The 23,735-nt window shown below is 42.0% G+C and overlaps 2 protein-coding genes across 2 annotated transcripts; both read right to left on the bottom strand.

The window, feature by feature from the left end:
• Positions 1 to 6,110: 6,110 nt before the first annotated feature.
• LOC111236014 (acyl-coenzyme A thioesterase 4-like) lies at positions 6,111 to 12,267 on the bottom strand. Its single transcript, XM_022764600.1, has 11 exons — positions 12,174 to 12,267; positions 11,467 to 11,668; positions 9,906 to 10,005; positions 9,620 to 9,810; positions 9,194 to 9,363; positions 8,263 to 8,382; positions 7,950 to 8,032; positions 7,737 to 7,830; positions 7,067 to 7,147; positions 6,373 to 6,514; positions 6,111 to 6,290 (listed from the first exon to the last, which is right to left on the bottom strand). Exons 2-11 carry the CDS (start codon positions 11,660 to 11,662, stop codon positions 6,139 to 6,141), a joined length of 1,329 nt encoding a protein of 442 aa, XP_022620321.1. The 5' UTR covers positions 11,663 to 11,668; positions 12,174 to 12,267; the 3' UTR covers positions 6,111 to 6,138.
• Positions 12,268 to 12,551: 284 nt separating this feature from the next.
• Positions 12,552 to 23,385, bottom strand: LOC111236015 (acyl-coenzyme A thioesterase 4-like). The gene is made up of 11 exons (XM_022764601.1): positions 23,245 to 23,385; positions 21,880 to 22,092; positions 18,790 to 18,889; positions 18,508 to 18,698; positions 17,882 to 18,051; positions 16,366 to 16,485; positions 16,158 to 16,240; positions 14,885 to 14,978; positions 14,450 to 14,530; positions 13,934 to 14,075; positions 12,552 to 13,814 (listed from the first exon to the last, which is right to left on the bottom strand). Exons 2-11 carry the CDS (start codon positions 22,073 to 22,075, stop codon positions 13,678 to 13,680), a joined length of 1,314 nt encoding a protein of 437 aa, XP_022620322.1. The 5' UTR covers positions 22,076 to 22,092; positions 23,245 to 23,385; the 3' UTR covers positions 12,552 to 13,677.
• Positions 23,386 to 23,735: the final 350 nt, after the last annotated feature.

The raw sequence follows: 23,735 nt of genomic DNA, 5'->3' as shown, positions 1-23,735 counted from the left end.
TTTGCAGTGTGTCGAGTGGCAGGGATAGGAAGCGGTGATGTGGTGGCACAGTCAACAGGCAGGTGGCTGTAGCAGCAGTGCAGGCTGTGTGGCGAGGACGGGACAAGCCAGACCATGGAGTCCCCCGTTACCCAGGGCAGGGTCTACCGCGGCGGGCGCTCCCACCTACAAACACTGACCCCGAGGTTTTCCTGCAGTACAGGTTCCTGTGTCGGACATACCTGTCTGAGGCGGCAGTAGAAGCGAAGCTTTAAAGTGTCAGCAGCTCCAGCTTCACATTCTTCCAGAAACCTGTTGGAGAATCAGACGGAGGAGGAAACAATCAATACATGATCCATAATCAAACTCATAAACCAGAGACCCTTTAGAGTTTAGCCCAAACAAAGATTCCTAGAGGAGAAATCAGAACAACCTCTCTCAATGTTTGCAAAAGCAGGGAAGTGGTTAGTAATTTCAGGTCAGTCCCCACTCTTGAAATGGTTCTTACTGGAGGTTCCACTATAAGAACATCAGTAATTCAACAGAACTGTTTTCTACAAGTCTAAGTTGTAAAAACCGGCATCCAGTTTGATTCACATTATTTGGCCCTGTGAGATATTGAGCGACGTACACCTCTATATTTTCTTCACTCCTCGATTTAGCTGCAAGGAAAGAGAAGCATCCACCGCTCGCACTCTAATGTCCATGTGTGGAGCGAAGCTAAAAATCCATTTAATTTGTTGTCGGCTGCTTATAGTGGACATACGAGATATTAAACCGACACGAACAGACGCTACACTTGATCTTAGCCAGAAGGGCGAGAAGCGATCAGTCGTGACTGCTTGCTGCCCGAGGCAACGTCCTGGCACAGTTCTTACTTGTCATGGTGGAGTATTTTTAATTGGGCATAACAATGGCTGCTGCTGTGCAACCCCAAAGTTTTGATGAAGACAGCTGTTTTACTTTGCACAAACTCACAGGACTCAGCAAACAGGCATGTTTTTTTTTAGAAAAGGTGAAAGACTTCTGCGTTACGGAGAAAAACCAGAGATAGCACAGCCCTCTCCTCAAGAGCAAGGACGACCCTTGCTGTCCCAGTCAACACCTTCAAGGTAAGAGCACAACCCCTCCCCACATTATCCCAGGTTCTGTTCAATCAGATTTTGGAAAGGCAAGCTCTCGGCTACCAAACATCTAAAACATTCAGGCGCTTGAAGACTCTAGTGATAAGTGAGAAAATGGAGGGAAAATTAAACAGGGTTTGTGGCCAGATCGCTGTGGGGGAGTATTCCCATCTTAGTGAATCTTTCAATGAGCTTCTGTTTAAAAGTAAGAAATACAGTAAGAAAAAGAGATGTTCAGATGGATATCAGTCTCACATCAGTGTGCGTTATGCAGTGCTGAAGTCAAATCTGATTAGCTTTTCTATAACATAAACAATGGAAGCAAGGGGAAACAGCTAGCTAAACTAACACACCTTTACCTAAAGCGCATTGATTAACACATTCTCTCATTTCTTTAAGTCTGTAAAAAAAAAAAAAACAACAACAACAAAAAAAAACACAAATATAGAAACACAGTTTGTGGCGGAACTATCAGTCTTTCACCTGTTGCTCCTGTTCGTGTTTCTTGGCTCCATGTTTGAGTCCTCCACCAGCGAAACGATGCGCAATGGGTCCAGATGAGTTTTATAGTCTACAAGCAGGAAGTGGAACAAACCAACTGTCTCCAATCGGGGGGGGGGGTCCACCTTTCCTGAAGCGTTGAGGCTTTCAAATCAATTATGTCACTAAAAGACTCATTACTCGAGGGATTTATTCTGTTACACCCGTCCCGAAAACGGGCGGGAAAGTGATTTAAAAAGAATCACGAATGCAGTTTTCTCCGTCATCCGTTTATTCACAGCTCAACCCAACAACAGGAACTACGGAGGATTTTCCCGCCGGACAACGTGGGCGGAGACAAAAAAACAAAAAAAACAATCGTCATCTAGCAGATCAAGAGCTTTTAATGGATCACAGATAAATCTGACGTGGCTTAATTCCCAACGATGAGCATGAAATAAACAATGAACTCGATAAACGCTTTTTAAAAATTTTACTCCTTTTAGCAAAAAGTCTTTTATATCATTTAGCATTTTTAAACTTATAGCAGATCATTATTGCATTGCATCTATAAATCAATAGTAATATGCAGTGATCAGAACCACTGTGTGCAGGTAATGCTCGCCTCAGAGCACATTATGTGTTATATTACATTATATGTACAGTTAAACATATTTGTTATAGATGATCAGTTTTATCATTATCAGTCTCACAATGTAAAGTGGATACAGTAGCTACCAAACAATTTAAATTGAAAGTAACACCTCTTGTCACAATTCGACATATTTTTGTACAATATATTACATTGGAAATTGATGTTCATTAAACTACAACATTTTTCTTTTTGCTATCAGGTAGAAATCATCCCATACTTATACATCTTTCTAGTGTACATTGCCACACTAGCAGCATGGCTTTGGCATCCACTAAAAACACTAAAGTGTCACAACATCTATCAGAAAGATTGCCCTGGCATTCGTGGTCCCCAGATGATGAATTGTAATGACTTTGGTGATTTCCTCCAGCACCATCAGACCAGCAGGGCAAAGTCTTCCCTTCTCCAGAGAAATATTTCAACATCTCCATAAAGAGATATATTTGTGGTTTTAAGAACCAAAAACCATCTCAGTGTAGTTTTGCATCTCCTCTCTCAGGCTTCTCTCTGGAGCTCTAGTAACAACAGGTCGGTGAGCCAATCAGAAGAGAGGAGTCTCTGAGCCTGTCTTCTGATTGGCTGGCTGATTTCTTATTGATACAATAAAAATACAGCAGATTTCAGGTAAAAACAATCAGAGAAACCAAATACTGCGAGGTTTGGATGGTGGGTCCAGGTGGGCGGGGCTTGGTGACTGCTTTGCTGTGACATCACAAAGTTCCAGAAGTCCTGACGGCTGGTTTTAAGGCTCAGTTTCTGAATACAGGCTGTGTGCATTTCTCTGTGGACTGAGGCTTTGATACTTTCACAGTATTAATATAGAAGCTAGACCTGATCTATAATCACACTACACATGGACAGAGACCTTTACACTGGAGGAGCTTTAAATTTATGGAAGGATTTAAAGTTGACTGTTGGTTGAAATTGGGAAATGAAGACTTGTCGCTCTATAATTACCTTTTGTACTCGCCTGCTCCAGTCATAATTAATACAGGACTTTGCCACTTCAATGTTAATGTGTCATTTTGGGGAACTTGCTGTCATTCTTCTCAGATCAGTGTAAAGCAAAGGAAACATGTTGTATGGAGTGATGACTCACACATCTCTATCTGGCAGTGGGAAGAACAAATCTGTGTTTGGAGGATCACATGTTCAGCCGTAACATATGGCTTCCATACTCAGGTGTCCGCACACTTTTGGCCATGTGGTGTATTTAAACAGGATTCGGTGTGTGCTGGTTAAACAGTGAGTTTCCTGCTGTCTGATGATTCCCCTGTAAATGTCAGAGAGTTTCTGGATGTGGATCTGTCTGCACAAAGAAAATATAGTCACTCAGCTCTTATTGGATGCTGCAGGAGGGAGGATTAAACTCCTTTATCTCCTCTCATATTCTGTCTGTCTACAGTTCTCTCTCACCCACTTTCTCTTTTTGTATCTCGCCCCTTTCCCCGTCCTCTCTTCTTCCTCTTTGTTTTTTGTCCATATGTGCACCTGCTCTCCCCCTCCCCCCTCTCTCTCATATCTTAAATATAATTTTGCGCACACACACACACACACACACACACACACACACACCCACACACAGACACACACACGCACAAACTCATCCTCAGGCGAACATAAAACACACACACGTTACAAGAGTGGACCATGTCTAAACTCTTCACACACATCCATGAAGGCGCGTGCACGTGGACTTCAGTTTCACCAACACACACACACACACACACACACCGCACAATGAACAATGAACCCTTGCGCAAACACACACCTATGGACATAGCAAACCCGGAGGCGCGCGCAATGATAATAATAATATATGCGCGTGCGCGTGATCTACAGTCTTCACACGCAAACATTTACATGCATAAACGTGCACGAGCACAAATAGACTATACTTCCTCATATCTCAGGCACGCACACTCGAATTCACACTCGAACTCTCTCTCACACTCACACTCACACACACACACACACACACACACACACACACACACACACACACACACACACACACATCGAAACTCGTAAGTTTAGTTTCTTAAACACACTCCTTGGAAACACACACACACACACAAACACACACACACACACACACACACACGCACGGGCACGCACACGCGAATCATCAGCACGACTCAAACTGCATTCCGGCAGAATCAGCTCTAATCATAAAAATCCTGAATCTGATCTGAAACCAGCTGAAACACACGACCAGGGATCCATCGAGGAGTCCGAGAGACCCGTCAGCGATTGATCCTGATTGATTGATTGATTGATTGATTAATTGGTTTATTGAGAAGATGAAAATCTGAGGGATAGCTCAACATGCTCCCATCCCAAATAAACCAAGAGAAAACACAACAGTTCCAATCTTTAATCTGCACTCAGAGCTTTCATTCACGATTCACTGATTGATTTTTTTTACCTGTTAAATCTTTTCAATTGCAAATATCGTGATGCGTTCAGGTACCTTTCTCTCCGCAGCAGGAGCAGGTGTTTCCTCTCTCGGTGTCACAGGTCAGACAGATGTTTTCTGTCTCCAGCTGTTTGTCACATCACACAAATATTTTTCGTTAAATTCCTGTGCGGGGGACTTGATCCGGCTCCGCACCAGCATCCATTCACCACAAGGGCAACAAAATAAATTAAAATCCAAATCCACTTTTCCCTGTTCCTGCAGTTAGAGCGCGGAGCGGAGCTGTTCCTGGTCCCTCACAGAGAAGTGGTAAATTCCTGTTTCTCACACTCCGGATCACCTGCAGGTGTCGGTTCGACTCCCGGTTAAGCCCGGAGATGAGACTCCGGAGCCCGGGTCACTGTCCTTCCACAGACAGTTCTCAGATCAGTGTGTCGAACTGGTTAAAGACATGTTCACATCAGGGTCGGTTGGTTCCAGAAGAGAGAAGTCACGGACGCGCGTTTGTTTGGTTATTTTTCTTCCGCTTGTCGCAGCCCTCCGAAGTGCGCGGTGCGGTGCGGTGCGGAGCGGAGCGGTACGGCGCGGCTGCCCTGCGTCACAGGATAACACGGGAGGCTCTCAGGCTCATCACACCAGCCGAGTTCAGGCTGATGAGAGTCTGAGGGTCTCATCAAGTTCCCCAGTCACACAACTGATCTCAGGTCTGAGCAGAGAAAGCATGGTCCTGGTCCTGGACCTGGTCCGGGAGCGAAAAGACAAGTGCGTCCAGGCTGCAGACAACATCAAAGCAGAGAGGATGAACGTGTGCGCGGCTCGTGCAGTAACAGATGAAGTTAATGATCTTCACCATGCAGCCTGACAGAGAGGAGCTGCCGGGGGTTCAAACAGCAGACGTGGAGGCGGGACGCCCCCCAGCGGACACACACAGCAACTACAAACAAACAGCACCAGACTCCAGTGGTGGAGGAAGTTCAGATCCTTTATGTAGAGGCTATATGTCTTCAAACTAATTTAAATTCAACATAAAATCAGAAGGCCACTGATGCACTATGGGGGATGTAGTTTACACAAGCTAAGGAATCCACTGGCCAAACAAAGCCACTGTGTTTTTCCTTTGATTTATTTATCCAAACAAGCAGCAAATAGAGGAACAATGGGATTTCGAGAAAAAAAACATAAACTCACTGAGGTGCATGCTGGTCCTAAACCTGTCTACCTACCTAAATAACCTCAAGTATCCATAGTGTTACCCAAATAAACAAAATACTTATTAGCCAGAAATAATTGCAAAAAAGCAAATCATATAAACAAAAGAGAATATTATCAAGAAATAAAACAGAAACACAACAAAAAAACATTTGTGTTCAGCATAATTTAATTTTTGTAATCTTGTGTTTTTGTTACGTAAAATGGAAACTGAATTGAGAAATTCAGTGTGGGCGTTCGCATATGTTGGAGGGGGCTAACCTCTGAACATATTACATTTGTAACTCTGTGAAAGTGAGGTTGCACTGGGGGTTTTCTGCCGCCGTAGCGTACAGATTCTCCCTCAGAAAGACCAACGTCTTCCTCCAGGCGTCTTCCTGAGCGCGAGAATGTGCCAACGTCTCTCCACCCCACAGAGCCATGACTGCAAAGACAAGACACAGCAGAAATTGTTCAAACTACAAGGCTGAAGTCCTGATTTTTTCCTAGTCTGAAAGTGTACCTACCACTGTGAGTTGATTCCACTGATTTAAAAGTGCTGGTTTTGGCGTGTGGCGTGTACGGCGGTTCAATCAGGTGACCGGCGTTCAGGTACGACAGCACAGTCAGCAGGTGGCTGTTCCCCGCTCGCTCCATCATCTCCTTCATCTGGAAAACAGGAAGTAAAAAAAACAGACATGTTTCATTCATTTACATTTTAATTCTTTGTGAAAGGTTTGTAAATGTGCAAATATGTCATTTTGAGTCTTGGTCCAGGTGTGCTCTGAATCCCATGAGTATGTCATGATAATGACGAGGGGTTAAATTGGGTCGGGGCTCAGCTCTTCTCTGACATTGGGCATACTGAGACAAATCCCAGTTGGTCAACCATGAAAAATCCATTGAGTTTTTACCGGGGCCTTCTCTTGGTGCCTGTCATTCACGGTGCGCATAGTACTGCATCAAAAAGTGATTGTCAGTTGAAAACTGGAGCGTGCAGCCTGTTAAAGCTAAATCGACCATGATAACTATGACCTTAATATTCAAATATACAACATTATTATTCCAACGCCATCTTATGACAGTTGTGTCTGTATGACATCACAGTAACGCTTCAGTTTCCTCTCTCATCAGTCAAAAAGTTTAAGCTAACATTTCAACTTCAAACCTCTGGAAGAAGATTATAATTCACACAGGACGTCGTCATGTCAGTGAACTCACGTCCATTGCAGACTCGTAGGCGGGCCAGTTCTGATCGTCCTCACCTACAACCAGCAACAGAGGACACTGGAGTCGTCCCACCTGCTCAGAGACAAACAGCAGCAACGCTTCAGATTTCTTCACCTGCTGTAGCTTCAAATGTCTGTGAATCACCTGGGGAAGTATTCAATTGTGGCTTTTGAAACATCACTTAAAGTGAGAGAAGATACTTCAGTTTCTTGTAGAATGAGAAGAAAATTTATATCTGAATAAAAAATTCATCCACACCTCTGTTAAGTCTCTAAACCACTGATTCCACAGCTGAAGGCACATCATGCAAATCACCTATTAACTAAGGAAAACTATTGGAAAAAAAAAACTATTCTGATGCATCCATTTTTGTTCCAAAAACATATCAAATAAATAATTATAATCTTGCAAAATTGAATCTATAAATGTGTTATGTAGCTTGCAGGTGAATTAACTGGTTCACAAAAATCCAAAAATCCTCAAATGAAATCCACCAACAGGCTACGGGAAATATTTGTTCAGTGATTTTGTTGTCCTGTTGTTGTGTGGTGTAGTACTATCAAATAAAGGGGAAAATGCCGTAAAGAACACAATAGAAAAACAGAGTGACAAAACTGAAAAGTGAACTGTATAAGAATCAGACACTGTTGGTGATACCCACATCCACTTTGAGTGAGGGGTCGGTGGGGATGGGCAGCAGCAGGTCTCTAAACATCACCTGGTTCTCCTCGTTGTAGCGAGTCTTCCCAGCGTTTCTGATCGGACAGAAAACAAAACAAACAAAAAAAAGGACTGAAAAATCTTCTCAGATTCTGACTGATGATGATTTCACTATTCACTTCATGTCTGTTCATCTTCTCTTTGTTCAACTTACTCGTGACAGAAAAGCAAGAGTTCTTTCAAAAATCCATCAACCGGCTGCACATGACTCCCGCTAACACACACCGCACACCTGAGCTGGGAGACACACACACACACACACACACACACACACACACACACACACACACACACACACACACACACACACACACAGGTTTACACAGGATCAGCTGATAAAGATCCTAATCTCAATTCATTTAAATCGTCAAGTGACACAGAACAGAAAAACTTCACAAATGATAAAGTAACAATGAGCTGAGCTACGACACGATGATGAAAGTCTGTTTCGTTTACACTGGTTGTACCTTTACAACTTGGGAGTAAGCAGCCATTTTGAGGGTGACACTGGCTCCAAGTGAAAGGCCCAACATGGCGATCCTGCTGCCGAGGACCTGGGGATGCTGCTGCAGGACTCTGTAGGCCGCCTGCAGCAGGGAAACATGTCATATACAATACAATACAATACAAACTGCTACAGCTGAGACACAGAGACAAGACCAGGGTCTGAACACTGAATTCCTGGATCTCTCCTCTGTAGATTTTCCAGATGTTTCTGTTTTTTATTATTTTAGAACGCTGTGTTCCACTGGGTTCCTCTGAGCTTTTCTCTCCCTGAACTGATGGATTACAAATAGAGGGAAAGAGGTGTGTTAAACAGAAAACTCTCTGAGGCAGGTTTGTAATTTGGGATTTTTGGCAGGACAAATTTAACTGACTCATGTTTAAAGATTAGTCAAACACCCTTTCCTGCCTCCAGCCAATTAAAACTGCTGTTAAACCATGTCACAGTTGTGACGATGTTACAGCATCAAAGGTCAATGTTTACTGTCTAACACCAAAACTACCCTGTAGGTATCTAAGTCTGAACTCCAGTTAACGCCCTGGTGTTAAATTAATAAATTAATAAATTAATACATTAATACATTAATACATTAATAAATTAATATTTAACACTTCTCCTCGCCAGAATCTAATTTCTGGCAGAAACTCTTTTAGACAACAGCTACTAGCAATGAGGTCCAAAGCACCTCCACATATACATGAATTTTATTACATTTACATTTAGAAAAAGTACAACATTTAAAGCTTAAATTGGCTCTTTATCAGGTTTTTAAAATAACAAATAAAACTGAGGCGTTCACATACTGATGATGTGATGTGATGACAGGTCTTTGCACAGCTCTGGAACATTTATTGGTACTGCAACACCAGACATATATCGTTCATCAGGTTTACCTCAATGTACTTGTTGTCCACCATCTTCCCGGTTTCCATGGTGATTTCAGGTGTCAAATAGTCAAGAGCCAGTGAGGCGATGCCGTGGGAGGCAAACAGCGCTGCACGGTACTCCAGCAACTTCCCTTCGCCGCCCCACAGGTCCAGGAGACCAGGGAAAGGTCCGGGTCCTTCAGACGAGTCAAAACACCAAACACAGTCCGTTCACATGACAATGATTTTACATGTCGCAGATGTTCCTGCCAATCTAAAATCTGATGGAAACCTTTATTCAGTGTTTCCTGCCAAGATTGGTCACTCATTTTTTCCCACAGTGCCAGCGTACCAGCTACTAACTTACACCGAACTTTGTTAACTTTGGTGTCTGATGTTCGTCCAAGCACCCACTAGTTTTTGTTACAAAATAAGACTCTCCTCTGGTCCTACCTGGGGGCAGGAAAAGGGTCGCAGTGAGTCCATCCTCTGTGATCGGGATCCTGCGGATGCCAGGCGCCATGTACCAGCGCTCCACCACCACACAGGCCAGCGGCACCTGATCCATGAACCCCTCGGTCTGGTGACCTTCGTACACTGAGATTGTGACCTCCATGGGAGTCTGGACGTTCATCTTCCTCATCCTGAAGGATGATAGGAAAGTCTGATATTAATGATGATCGATAACGATCCAGTACTGTTGGGTATCATCTGAACAGTTCTGGCCTGGTTGGCGTACCTCAGTCCAGGTTTGCTGCCTGGAACTGCTCTGAAGCTCCACAGTAGACCCATCGGTTCAACCCCTGTATATGTCCCGCCCAGACTGGGATCCTCTGAAACTGCAAAGTAAAAAGTGTTAAAAAAAAAAATTTTTTATTTTGTTGTTTATTATTTCAATGCGAATATTCCAGGTCCCCTGAACTATGTACTATTCACAGTCTTGGTGGCATCAGCAGTGTAATACCATGTAATACCATGGCTACATTCTGTTCTGGTACTTCAACTGATACTTCCCGATGTGGCGGTCCTTCCAGCTGCAGGCTTCACTGGTACATGGGGATCTCAACCAGCCGATCTCAGTTTACAAAATATCACAGTCAGACAGGCATACACAGTTCGATCTCTTTGTCAGATCACTGGCCATACAAGTATTGACAGACATCTCTTATCAACTGTTTGTTGTAATTTGTGAATTTAGTTTCTGTGTCATCAGTTTACTGCTAACAAGTTTTCCATTATAGACGCGAGCTGTCTGAGCCTAAGTCATCTGACGAGAATCGAGAGTTACTGCACAGACTCGTTTTCAAAACAAGTCTTGTCTAACTACTCATCTTTAGCTGATTGTGGTTGTATTTGAGGCTGAGCTTCTTTGGAGGAAGAATTAATATTCCTTACTTCAGTAAAAGAGGCATTGCAACACTGTAAAAAATACTCCATTACAAAATGTTACTAAAGTAAAAGTTATGCAAGTACTATCAACAAAATGCACTTTCAAAGTAACAAACTGCATTCGACCCAGAAGAATGGACCCTGTGAGATTAATGTAATTTGGTGTTAATTATAGGGAAAATGGAGACAGTGTTCAATTGGAAATTTTATGCAGTTCACAAATGTTTCTGTACCTTCAAACATTTTAAATCAATTTTTTTCTGTATTTCCCAGGTCTCTGTATTGAACCATGCACCGTTCACAATCCCGGTGGCATCACAAGTGTTAATACCATGTGACACCGTGGCCACATTGTGCTCTGATATCATATGGTTATAAACACATGCCAACACATTCTGACCAGTCCCCATGACTTTTAAAACAGAAACGTGACAGCTGATCCTTGTGCTGTGGGGCAGAACTGACTCTTCCTGATGTGGCATCCATCCAGCTGCAGGCTTCAATGTGAAACTGGTTAAATATTTGCTTAAAAGGTACATAGAGATCTTAAGCGGCAGATCTCAGTTATAAAATAACAGGTTAACTGAGGACATCTCAGTTAGCTGTTAACAAATTTGCCATTATAAGTGCTAGATGTCTGTGGCTAATTGGTAACCTACTTGTTGGGGTTTATTTCCTGTAAATGAGTCTTGAATGTCTTTCAGCACCTCCACAGCTGCATTGTAAATCATTTTACAAGATTCCAGTTACAACAAGTTTAGTCTAACTAATTGTAATTTGGTATTAATTATAGGGAAAATGGAGACAGCGTTCAATTGGGATTCTAATAGAAAATGTGTTTTTTATCATCATTTCTGTATCTTCAAACACTACTGAATTCATTTTCCAGGACTCTGTATTGAACCATGTACCGTTCACAGTGCCGCTGGCGTCGGCAGTGTAGTGACCGAATGCCTCCCAGCTGTGCCCATCTTCACACTGGTGGAGGGCGTGGACGGTCAGCTGCAAACCAGGTGGAACGCTCTGGACCAGGACAATGAACTTCTCATCCATGAGTCCTCTGGACGGCTGGACCGACAGCTTCACACAACACTGCTTCCTGTCCATCCTGAACTGATTAAAAAAAAAATAACCAGAGACGAGTTAGACGTCAAAATATTGGTAAAACCAAAACCATCTGATTGGATAGATGATGAACAACAACAACAGCAAAATGTCCTGAAAGTATCAAGAGTAAAATGATTCAATACAGAAAATGGATCGTGTTTAATTTGGTTTTAATTGTAGTGAAAATTGAGAAAATGCTCAATTTATTTGGACTAAAATGCCGATAACTTTCCAGGAAATTCCTAGAGAATTTTCAGTTAATTAATTTGAACTATCTTGAATACTGTTGTCTGGTTTCTTTTGCATTTTACTCTTTAAATTTGATTTAAGTCTTTTTATATTACCTCTCAGCTCTCTGCATTAGTTTCTTCAACACGACCACAGAAGAACTGGTCATTTACAGAGTGAGATAAATCCTCTCTGCGTCTCTGAAGACACACCTGGTTAATTCTCAACCAGTTTCCCTTAAATTACACAATTATTCTTTACATTACATGTATGAACTACTTACTGTACAAGCAGAGAACAGACCTCAGAGCTGTTATCTTCACGTTTGTCAGCTGTTACTAAACTCGTCAAAGTCAAGAAACAAAACTATGGCAGAGTCTGTGTGAATCTGAATTTATTAAACCATCTGAACTGAAGCCTCAGCATGTGGAGCCTCTGTCTCCTCCCACAGAAACATCACCCTGTCTGGACACACGGTGGCGCCATCGAGCCGCTGAAACTGCACATTCAGTCTGGTGGTCAACATCCACATCAGTACATCAGTTCAGATCCTGGGGAGGACTACATGTGACCAAGGTTAGGGTTTTTCATTTTTTAGCTTCTAACGCTCCGAGGAGAGATTTGGAAAATGTGGGAGGGAAGGGGAGTTTTTAATTTTTATTTAATCTCAGTCTTCACTTGAGAGATTTGTCAAAAAAAGGATCAAACACTGTTTTCATGTTTGCAACGTGTGTTTTCCAAGCAGAGGATCAATGTAGTCTCTGTATCAGGGTTTTAAATTCCTCATCACCATCAAACAAGCAGCGAATGTCCAGTTTGAGAAAACACAACAAACATCAGTAACAACTGTCAGTATGACTCTGATACATAATCAATGATTGATTACCCTGGAGCGGTGTTGCATTATTTCCAAACATGTTTATTGATTTTGCATTTCACTGATGTAATGATGGTACAGTATGATGAGCAGATACAGGATAAAAAAAGGATGGATTATAGTTTTAAATGATTAATCACTGATATTATTTATCAATTTATCAATCACAAGCTCCAGCTATCCCCTGATGTCAGTTTCCCCTCGCTGCCTTTCTGTTTTGTATTATTGCAAACTGAATATGACATTTTTTACACTAAATAATTGATCAATTCATTAAAAAAATACATAGGGCAATTACATGTCATTAATAAGGTAGATACATTTGTCCTACAGTGAGCACATTCAAAAGTCAAAACCAACCAGAGCGAGATGCCATCACAAACTGTTTTGTTCCTTATTTTTAAGATGTGACCAGGTGGTTTTCAGCGAGACTGAGATGAGCGACCACAGTCCCGGGTCGTCGAAGTGACGGGGAAGTGAAGCACAACGGTTGAGCCGGAGCGTAGGTTGTGACCATGGCTCGTGACCATGGAAAGAGCGGTTCCTTTCAATGCCTTGCAAACCGGCACCAACAATCATCTCAAAGTCAAAGTCACTGAGATCACATTTTTCCCTTATTGTGATGTTTGATGTGAAGAGGAACTGAAGCTCCTGACCTGTATCTGCAGGATAATCGTATCAATAAGCAGGTGTACAGGTGTTCCTATTAAAGTGTGTGTTGAGGATATTTATTAACACAGTTCATCTTTTGTACTGACGATTGAGTCAAGAAGGTTCCATAAAAGTGCTTCAACCATGAGTCACATAAAGCTGTCTCTGTGGAACAATTTATGGGGATTTTCAGTTGCAGAACCAGGGACGCCCCAAATTAACTTCTCTCACTTATCAACTCTATTAGTTGTCACCTTGATTACAGGTTGGCAAAAGAGGTTGCACCAGGGTTTCTGCCGCGGTACAGATTCTCCCTCAGAAAGACCAGCGTCTTCTTCCAGGCGTCCTCCTGAGCACGAGAATGTGCCACCGTCTCTCCGCCCCACAGAGCCATCACTGCAAAGACAACAGGCAACAGAAACAGTCATCAACACTCAAGTCTGAAGCCCTGACCTACAATCATTCAGAGAGTTTCTGTCTCTGTCTACGGGTTCCCAGTCTGAAGGTGAACCTACACTTCTGACGCGTCTGGACCGTTCTGAAGGTGCTGGCTCGGGCGTGCGGTGTGTACGGAGGTTCAATCAGGTGACCTGCGTTCGGGTATGACAGGACAGTCAGCAGGTGGCTGTTCCCCGCTCGCTCCATCATCTCCTTCATCTGGAAAACAGGAAGTCAATATTTTGTTAATGCTGTTTTTGCTGAAGTCATATCAGGAAAATGCCAATAATTTCTATATCAAAACAAATTTCAATGAAAGCGTTTCTACAGGGATTAAAACAATGAAATGGCTGAGTTTTAAAAAGGTCATGAAATATTTCACAGATGGTAGTGGTGCATTTACATATTGTACTTTATTCATATATTTAATTTATTTTTTAACGTCTTATTGATTTACTTAGTGTTGGCCCCTTTTGAATTCCATATATCCCCGAAACTACTCATCCAATTTCTGCTATCATACTTTCTAACCCAACTTCAATCCTCCGGACTTAAACACTTCACACAGGACGTCGTCATGTCAGTGAACTCACGTCCATTGCAGACTCGTAGGCGGGCCAGTTCTGATCGTCCTCACCTACAACCAGCAACAGAGGACACTGGAGTCGTCCCACCTGCTCAGAGACAAACAGCAGCAACATTTCAGATTTCTTCACCTGCTGTGGCTTCAATTGTTTCTGCATCATTTGCCATCACATGGGCAATCATGTACCTGAGCATTTTGAGACATTACCCACAGCCAGAGGTGAATTTACCAGCAAATACCTCAGTTTTTTGGAGATTCCCCAGAAAATGAAAGAATATAAACTTATGCACACTGCCGTTTAGTCTGTGAACAAATGGGATTCCATGTGTGAAAGCACATAATACAAACCACCTGTTCACTACTTGTTAATTTTAAGACCAAAAACACGGTTACAAATCAGAAAAATTAACTGTGTAAGACCGACATGGATGGTGGTACTCACATCCACTTTGAGTGAGGGGTCGGTGGGAAGGGGCAGCAGCAGGTCTCGCCAGATCACCTGGTTCTCCTCATTGAAGCGAGTCTTCGCGGCGTTTCTGATTGGTCCCAAAAAACAAACAAACAAACAAACACAAAAAAAAAAACACTTTTATCTTTCCTAATTCTGACTAAACTTATATTTACTGCTGCTGGGTCTTATCAGTTTATCACATTTTAGCCACTTTACTAGTAACAGGAAGTGAAGTCTTTAACGAGGTTAACTGAACCCACTGTGAGCTACCGCTATAACAGTTACACATTTCATGTCATGTCACGGTCTGTTTTACCCGAACAACGCAGTTAGAAGTGACGCTAGCAAAGATGCTAGCACAATAAAAACAGACGTTAGCACGTATTTAGCCGGTGTTTGGCTAACATACAGTTTGGCTCTCGTTCACTGTATTTCCCTCGGATTCACATTTATTATTAACCAACTCTAAACAATGAACCGACTCACATTTAAAACCTTCGCTCCGCTAGAGATGAATCACAAACTCTTAAACACTTAGCTAAAGGCAAAACAAGCTAACAAGCAACTGAACCAAATATTCTAACCCGTTCGTCAACCGTTAATTAATAAACCTAATAAAAAAAACTACCACAGTTAGTAGCCCCCAGTGACATACGTACATTTAAAGTATAATGAAACTTACATTCTTCAGAGTTTCGGACACTTTTAAGTTGTAAATCATCCATCTTACGGTACTGTGATGTTACCTCGGGGTGCGTTCACAGCAAGGCCAGACAGCAGCCAATTCAAAAATACTGTCGTCCATAAACTAGCCTCCCATTTTAATGTCAGCATCATCCTGAATGTAAATTTGTCAGAAAATAGAAGAGTATTGAACTAATTTTTCCAGGACAACACAGTACATTTTACTTTCTCATTTTCCATGTTTTCAAGGACTGGAAAACTTTTAGTTTTTTCCGGGACACGTGAGAACCCTGGAATTCCTTTTACCGCTGTCTGTAACGTTTTACAACTCACTCTACTGAGCGCCATTTTTAATTGATATAAATTTGAGAGTTTGTGTTTCACTTCAGATTCTGTTTGAAAGATTCTTAATAGTAGTCGTGCTAAAAATACAAAGTTTGTCCTGAGGGTGGCGCTAAAGGAAAGGTCATAGGGTAATTAACCAGGAACAGGATAAGGACATTCAACAACAATCTGACCAACAGTGGTTGTTGAGTTGCTGAACTGAAATCTTCAAGGTACCGACAATAGATGAACTTACTGGTTAAAGAAACCCATTATTTGTTCCACAGATCCTTCGACCGGCTGCACATGACTCCCACTAATACACACCGCACACCTGAGCTGGGAGACACACAGACACACACAAATACAATAACAGCAGCAACTACTACTACTACTACACTTTTCTTATTTAAGAAAACAAAAAAGTCTAACTTTTCCTTTTATTCATGTACGACTTGTCTTACCTTTACAACTTGGGAGTAAGCAGCCATTTTGAGTGTGACACTGGTGCCAAAGGAAAGTCCCAACATGGCGATCCTGCTGCCGAGGACCTGGGGATGCTGCTGCAGGACTCTGTAGGCCGCCTGCAGCAGGGAAACACACACATCCTCATAACTCATAACATTAAAGCATTTATATTAAAATACATATCAACAAAGACTGTGGTGATGGTGACAACTGGGATGTTTGTTCATCATAGAACTGATGGCTGAAAATTCAAATCTGAAATGTTTTTAATTGGCCACACATTTCCATAAACCAGCCCTCATCAGGTCTTGGCAGCTGGTCTATCAGCTGCTTTAATCTGGGTTTGATCTTTGACTCTGAGATTTATTATCATTGTCAGAGGACTTAAACTGTGCAATCATGTTCTTGATTGTAAAAAAACTGATAACCTCACCTAACCAATTCATACATGTGTGTATGTCTTATCTGAATTGAAGGTTTATATAAATAGAGGGTGCCGTATGTTGTACAGAAAAGTCTCTGAGGCAAATTAGTAATGATGTGATTTTTGACACAACAAATTAAATTGACTTTCTTGACGTTCCTGCCTCCAGCTTGATGCTACTGTTATGACTTTATTACACTGCTGATGTTTAGCAATGATTTTATGACGTTATTGATCAGAATAAAATCACTACAGGGTGCTACGTGTTTTGTCACAGTTTGATATTTTCAGAGGCGTCGTAGTGAGGGGAGCAGGGGACGACCCCCACCTGTTTTCTCTAGCTATGGATTGTGTGCAGACTTTATTCTGTGTTTGAGACATTTCATTACTGGTTAGCCAGTAACTACTACAGATGCATGGGTTTACACTTGTTGATTTAGTTATTCATACAGAAGAAACACAAGAAAAACAGCAAAGGCAGCCACTGATAGTGCACATGTACGGGGCAGATGTTTGTGCTACGTCCCTGGATGTTTTCAAGGCAGAAATGTAGTAAAAAATACATGTAAACTGATTGTAGATTAATTTAAATCAACAAGACTGATTCTGTCTGGGTTAAACTCTCACTGGTACTTCCTCCAGTAATCTTTGAATTCAACAACTGAGTGGTCTGTGTTCTGAGGGAATGAGTGTCTCTGTAAAGGTGAATGAACCTCTGAACCATGGTTTTACTGTTATATACACATACACATATATACACACAGACACACAGACACACACACACAGATAACAGACACACACAAGACTTTTAACCTACATAACTCAACAATATAACTGACGGAGTGTGACTCTGTCCGTCTCACACCCAAAACAAAAGATTAGCAAGCTATAGAGGCAGCAGTTCACCATCTGTGACCCGTGTCTTCAGTATTTTTTCCTGGGACCTGTGGCTGTATTACAGAAACTTCTAAAGGACATGCTCAGCCCACTGTCCCTAAATATCACAACATAAAGTGGACGAGACTGTGGCGAATACAATTAGAGCACGATATGAAAGCATGACCAAACACAATGCTCGTTGGGTTTACCTCAAAGTACTCATTGCCCACCATCTTCTCAGTTTCCATAGTGATTTTAGATGTCAGGTAGTCAAGAGCCAGGGATGCCATGCCATGGGAGGCCAACAGCGCCGCACGGTACTCCACCAACTTCCCTCCACCGCCCCACAGGTCCAGGAGGCCAGGGAAAGGTCCGGGTCCTTCAGACGAGTCAAAACACCAAAAACAGTCAGTTTGATGGAAACTTTTTTGAGTGTTCCCTTAACTCCTTATTTTTATTTTTTTTAACTTGGTTATTCCAACAGCACCGGCCATTGAGAGCTTAATTACGCTGAACACTGATGGTGTTTTATCTACATCTTTTAGTGTGAATGGCTGAACAAGTTGAATCATCACTCAAGCCAGAACAGAAACAGACAGAAACAGCTCCTGAACATCCAAACTGACCCAACACACCTCAGTACATCAGCAGGACCACACAAGTACCCTTGGTGATGTTATACACTCGCACGGCTTATCCTGCTACTGCTATGCTACGCTGATGACACCCAGCTATTCTTCTCTCCCTGCTGCAGCTCACATCCAGGTCAAGACTATAGTTCTGGTCTGAGCTCCACCCAGAGGACACCTCCCTCCAGACTCTCCTCTGGTCCTACCTGGGGGCAGGAAAAGGGTCGCAGTGAGTCCATCCTCTGTGATTGGGATCCTGCGGACACCAGGCGCCATGTACCAGCGCTCCACCACCACGCCGGCCAGCGGCACCTGATCCATGAACCCCTCGGTCTGGTGACCTTCGTACACTGAGATTGTGACCTCCATGGGAGTCTGGACGTTCATCTTCCTCATCCTGAAGGATGATGGAAGAATAAGCTCTGATATTAATAACTGGTCCAGTACTGATGGGTATCATCTGAACAGTTCTGGCCTGGTTGGCCTACCTGAGTCCAGATTTGCTGCCTGGAACCGGTATGAGGCTCCACAGTAGACCCATCTGTTCAACCCCTGTATATGTTCCGCCCAGACTGGGATCCTCTGAAACTGGTGGAGAATGGGTGAGAAGAAGACATAAGAGGAAATCTGGATTTGTACAGTGAAGAAGACTAGAAGGGGAGGAGTGAGAGCGAAAGGGAGGGAAAGAATGAAGAGAAGGGGGAATAAGATGTGAAAACTTGTGCAGAAGTAGATTTGTCTCAATATTATTGATGTAAACCAAACAATTAGTGCATGTGATGTGTAAATATAAAACACCTTCCACAAATGCAAATAAAACATTTGTAAACTCACAAAAAATATAAATATATAAAATATAATATAAAACGGATCCACAAACAAATTCCATGAATAAAAACATATCTGTTAATACATTCAATTAATTTATAAATAAATGAAAAACATTAGTGAATAGCTTCCTAATATTTACAACTTTCAAACAACCTGCTAATTTTCACCCCTTTCCTGCACAAACACTGTAAACACACCTGTCACCTGTCCAACCCAGACCTGCTGTAAAACACCGCGGCTACACTGTGCTCGGGGATGAAAGAGTAAACGCAGCCCCAAACGTAGTTTTTAAAAACACATATTAACCAATTGGAGGCTCTGACACCTTTATAGGGGCGCCAACCCGGAGACAGATCCGTTTCACCAGTTTGCATGGCGGCTAGGAGCTCACTCTTCCCTCCCGACATCACAATCCTCTACACTAGAGTTTCAAAAACACTGAGCAAGAGAGAGAAGCCATTGCTAACTGCTGAGCTAAAGTAACAAGCAGATGAATAACATGCCTACCTGTAACCAACCAGATCAGACATCCCACACTGTTTCCGGTGAGCAACTGCTGCTGTGACGCAAAGAAAGCTACCCGGCTAGCCGATATTATGAACAACCTTAACACAAGAAATACAACTGCTCACGTCTCAGACCCATGGCAAACTGTTAACTAACATATTGTTTACAGATTGTTTTGACAGAAAGACTGGAAGTGTGACTCAAATTGAGCTATTATAAGACGATGCAGGGTGCTGTTAACACTGCTTACCTTTTACCGCGAGAAAAAGAAAACATTAAGATGGCGTCCCGCACGTAACGCACCTCAAAACTACGGTGTCCCAATGCGGCCAACCAACACCAAAACCAGGATTCATTTGTGTTTGCCTATTTTACATTGTCGCACTGTTCACATGAAGCATCAAGAAATTAACATTGTCTCGAACCACTTTGTTGAGAAAGTAAATTCAAAGCATCAACTGCCCGAAGAAATCAACTCCCCGGTACCGGAGAGTTGATTTCTTCGTCAAGACAGCATATAAAGCCTAGTGAAAGTTTCAGAGTGTTTGGACCGTGGACTGTTCTCAGAGTCACTCGTTGGCAAACTGCGACATTCCTGCTTTTTGTCTTCCGTATTTGAAGCAAAGTTGGCGCCTTTCGGCCAAATGCCCGTATGTGCGCAGTGCATTAAAACAGACAGATGTGCGCACCTGTGGTTTTTCCCTCCACTCTCCGTTTCCTGTTCGTCCGATTCTCGAAATTGTCACAGGTACGAAAAGTATCTGCGTTTGTTTGTTCCCCAGTTTCCTTTTCTTCTGCTGTTATTCAAATTATTCTGTCAAAGACTCGGCCGGGTCTGGGCCCAGAGATCCGGCTGAAGTGCGGTCCGCCTGGTTCTCGGAAGTCCAACAACCCACAACCAGGCCGGAAGCAAGCCACCCGTGCCCGACGGCCATTACTGTTCTGGCGGCGGGCCCTTAACGGCGTTTGTTAACTTCCTGCTATTTACCCCACGCCAGCCCTTCACTTAGATGCAGGATGGAATCAGATTATATAACATGCTGTTTTATTAAAAGACACATTTTCACACGGAGTAAACCAGCATGAAGTCCACAAGCAGCAGCAAGTTACTAATAAATAATAATCACAACGTTCATACAGTTCATTAATTTGAAAGTAATTTTGACTAAATGAAAGGCTTAAATGTCACATGTGTTACACCTGGGCCCAAGGACAGTTAAGTCTGAATTATTTGTCCTAACGATAGAAATCAGAGAGAATCTGTAGATTAACACAAGGGGCACTGACTTTGTGAAGAGTCAACAGATGTGTATTCCATTAAAATATGAATTAAATGTCAGAAGTGACTAATGAAAATGTGGAATGCAGGAATTGCATTACTCTTTTTGATTGACCCCTCCACATTAAGAACTATTGAGTGCAAATTATGAACTAATACATCAGAAAAACAGACGTATAGACTTGCAAATGTCAAATACTAATAAAGTCAAACGCTTGCTTTCTTCAGTCAGGCTACTGAAGTTCTATAGCTGAAATTACATCGAGCCACTAAATTACCTCACTAACCCCATAATCTAGCTGTGTAATGTACCTCCTAACAGGTCTCAAGGTCTCATTAAAGTCATTATAGAAGCCTATTGGGAACTTTATTAAGATGATCATGTAAACTTGAAAAGCAAAACATAATCCAATGATCGCAATGTAATTTTTCACACATGTATGTGTTCTAGGATTACACTGGACTTCACTTTCCAGGGACAGATGAGTGGAGCTGAGAGAGTGAAAGAAGAAAAGAGGGGGTGTGAACAGAGTGATGCTGTTTGTGTCAAATTCATTCCGCACCTGTCATATGATTTCAAAATGGTCACATCAGACAATTTTTGCCTCTTTTTATGTGGCAGTAGTGAGAATTAGTCAGTGTCAAAATCTGTTGTGTTGTGGTTTAGAATGATGGAGAGAGAGAACACTTACATTAAAAATATGATGCAGATTTGGATGATTTTTTTTCTTGGGCAACTATGATGTTTTTTCCAAATGATGTACAAATGGCTTGATACAGTAAACAGTGCATGTCACTGCTGTGAATAGTGAAGAAATTCCCTGGGGGAGCATTTCCCCTGAATATTGACTTAAGTTGGGGCTAAGCCCCGAATGTTTACAATGTCTGGCTCCGCCCCTGCTTCAGACATTTCTAAATTAATTTTCCTGTATTTTCCAGGATTCTGAATTGAACCATGTACCGTTCACAGTGCCGCTGGCGTCGGCAGTGTAGTGACCGAACGCCTCCCAGCTGTGTCCGTCTTCACACTGGTGGAGGGCGTGGACGGTCAGCTGAAAACCAGGTGGAACGCTCTGGACCAGGACAATGAACTTCTCATCCATGAGTCCTCTGGACGGCTGGACCGACAGCTTCACACAACACTGCTTCCTGTCCATCCTGAACTGAGGTTTACCTGCAGCCACGCAGCAGCAGCAGGATTAAAGACAAGTGATTCTTTTATAGCTAGTCTTACTATGTCTTATATAAAGCACTTTGCGTTGCCTTGTTGTGCTATACAAATAAAGTTACCTTGCCGCTATTGATAAAACGCACTATAATCTTATCCCAAGTATTTTTTTTGTATGAAAAATCTACTACAGCTGTCAAATACAAATAATAGTAGCAATGTAAGATGTACAATAAATCAAGAGTAGAGGCATGATGAAATACTTATACGCACATATAATACTGTATATTCATAGTAGTTTACTATAAATATAATAATATAAATATGTTTTAAAAAACTATATTAAACATATTACAAATTGGAACAATTTTCATATATTGACACATGTCTAGCCCATACAAACATGTATATTTATATATGTATGCTTATATTGTTGCAATATCCATCCCAGAGCCTGTCAGTATATGTTTATATTATATACAGAAGGGTCCAAAAGTCTGATATCACTTTCCCACAATAAGAAGATTGACGTGTTTGAAATTAAGAAGAAATTAATTAGAAAAAACATATAAACATAAAGAATTTATATAAATGTTTTAATAAACTTGTAATTATAAATTAAATATATATTATTAACATATATGTGCATATACAAATTTTACAATAGGTATTTCATATATGTTATGAATAATAATAATATCACAATAATACCTTTTATTTATCCAGAGGATGTATAGTGATAATAATATATCCTCTTATAGGTGACATATATGTATATATATATATCGCTCTTGATATAGGAACATATGTATATTACATTTCTGTATGGGTAAACTAGAAGTACCTCAAATTAGTATCTGAGTAAATGTACTTAATTCAACAGGGTTGAAGCAGCAGCATCATGAGGCTGTTTAGATGCATTTGTAACACAGTTGTAAATTAGACCTCTACACTGATTCATGTGTTAACCGACACCCGTAAACTGATCCAAGTACACTGCGGTTGTTTCTTCATCTTTGCTTTACTTCCTCGTCTGTGAATTATTAAGTCAGTACAGTCAGATGAGAAGTTTCTCAAGGGAGACAAACGACTTAGAAAATGTATGAATCCCCCGGATCCCTGCACACACGCGAACATGAGCTTAAGTGTACTACTTACAGTGCGCGCGGACTGAGCAGAGACCAGGATCAGACCGAGGTTAACGTCACAGCTGTGGTCTTCCAGGTTTTGTCGTCTCTCTGTCCGTGTACCTCCCGGTGATAGACTCCTCTCAGTGCGTAGACTAACTGTGAAGCAATCGGTAAACAGCCCGATGTTAATGAGCCGGATGAACTTTAGCACCCACCTAGTGGAGCTTCAGTCTCCTCCCACAGAGGCATCACCCTGTCTGGACACAAGGTGGCGCCATCGAGTCACTCAAACGCCACATTCAGTCAATAACTCACCTTTATGGCCATGAGGCAGAGGTGGGGGACTGATGTCACATGACTTGACTCAAGACAGACTTAAAGGTCCCATCCAGTCTAAAGGTCTGTCTATGTGTAGTGTGATTATAGATCAGGTCTAGTTCCTATATTAATACTGGTGCTGTGTAACTTTGTGATGTCACAACAAAGCAGTCACCAAGCCCCGCCCACCTGGACCCACCA

Source organism: Seriola dumerili, unplaced genomic scaffold, assembly GCF_002260705.1.
Source record: "Seriola dumerili isolate Sdu_G_001 unplaced genomic scaffold, Sdu_1.0 BDQW01000550.1, whole genome shotgun sequence".
In the NCBI taxonomy this organism is placed as follows: domain Eukaryota; kingdom Metazoa; phylum Chordata; class Actinopteri; order Carangiformes; family Carangidae; genus Seriola; species Seriola dumerili.
The sequence above is the reverse complement of the archived record's forward strand: the minus strand, read 5'-3'. Positions and strand labels throughout refer to the sequence as shown.

What these genes read in the sequence shown, in the direction of transcription:
- LOC111236015 (XM_022764601.1), bottom strand. Translation starts at nt 22,075, where the DNA reads ATGGACAGGAAGCAGTGTTGTGTGAAGCTGTCGGTCCAGCCGTCCAGA. An exon ending in GGCAGCAAATCTGGACTCAG is followed by an intron (nt 18,699 to 18,789) that starts GTAGGCCAACCA and finishes ATCATCCTTCAG; the next exon opens with GATGAGGAAGATGAACGTCC. An exon ending in TGGGCAATGAGTACTTTGAG is followed by an intron (nt 16,486 to 17,881) that starts GTAAACCCAACG and finishes TCCCTGCTGCAG; the next exon opens with GCGGCCTACAGAGTCCTGCA.
- LOC111236014 (XM_022764600.1), bottom strand. Translation starts at nt 11,662, where the DNA reads ATGGACAGGAAGCAGTGTTGTGTGAAGCTGTCGGTCCAGCCGTCCAGA. An exon ending in GACCCTTTTCCTGCCCCCAG is followed by an intron (nt 9,364 to 9,619) that starts GTAGGACCAGAG and finishes ACTCGTCTGAAG; the next exon opens with GACCCGGACCTTTCCCTGGT. An exon ending in CTCTTGCTTTTCTGTCACGA is followed by an intron (nt 7,831 to 7,949) that starts GTAAGTTGAACA and finishes CTGTCCGATCAG; the next exon opens with AAACGCTGGGAAGACTCGCT.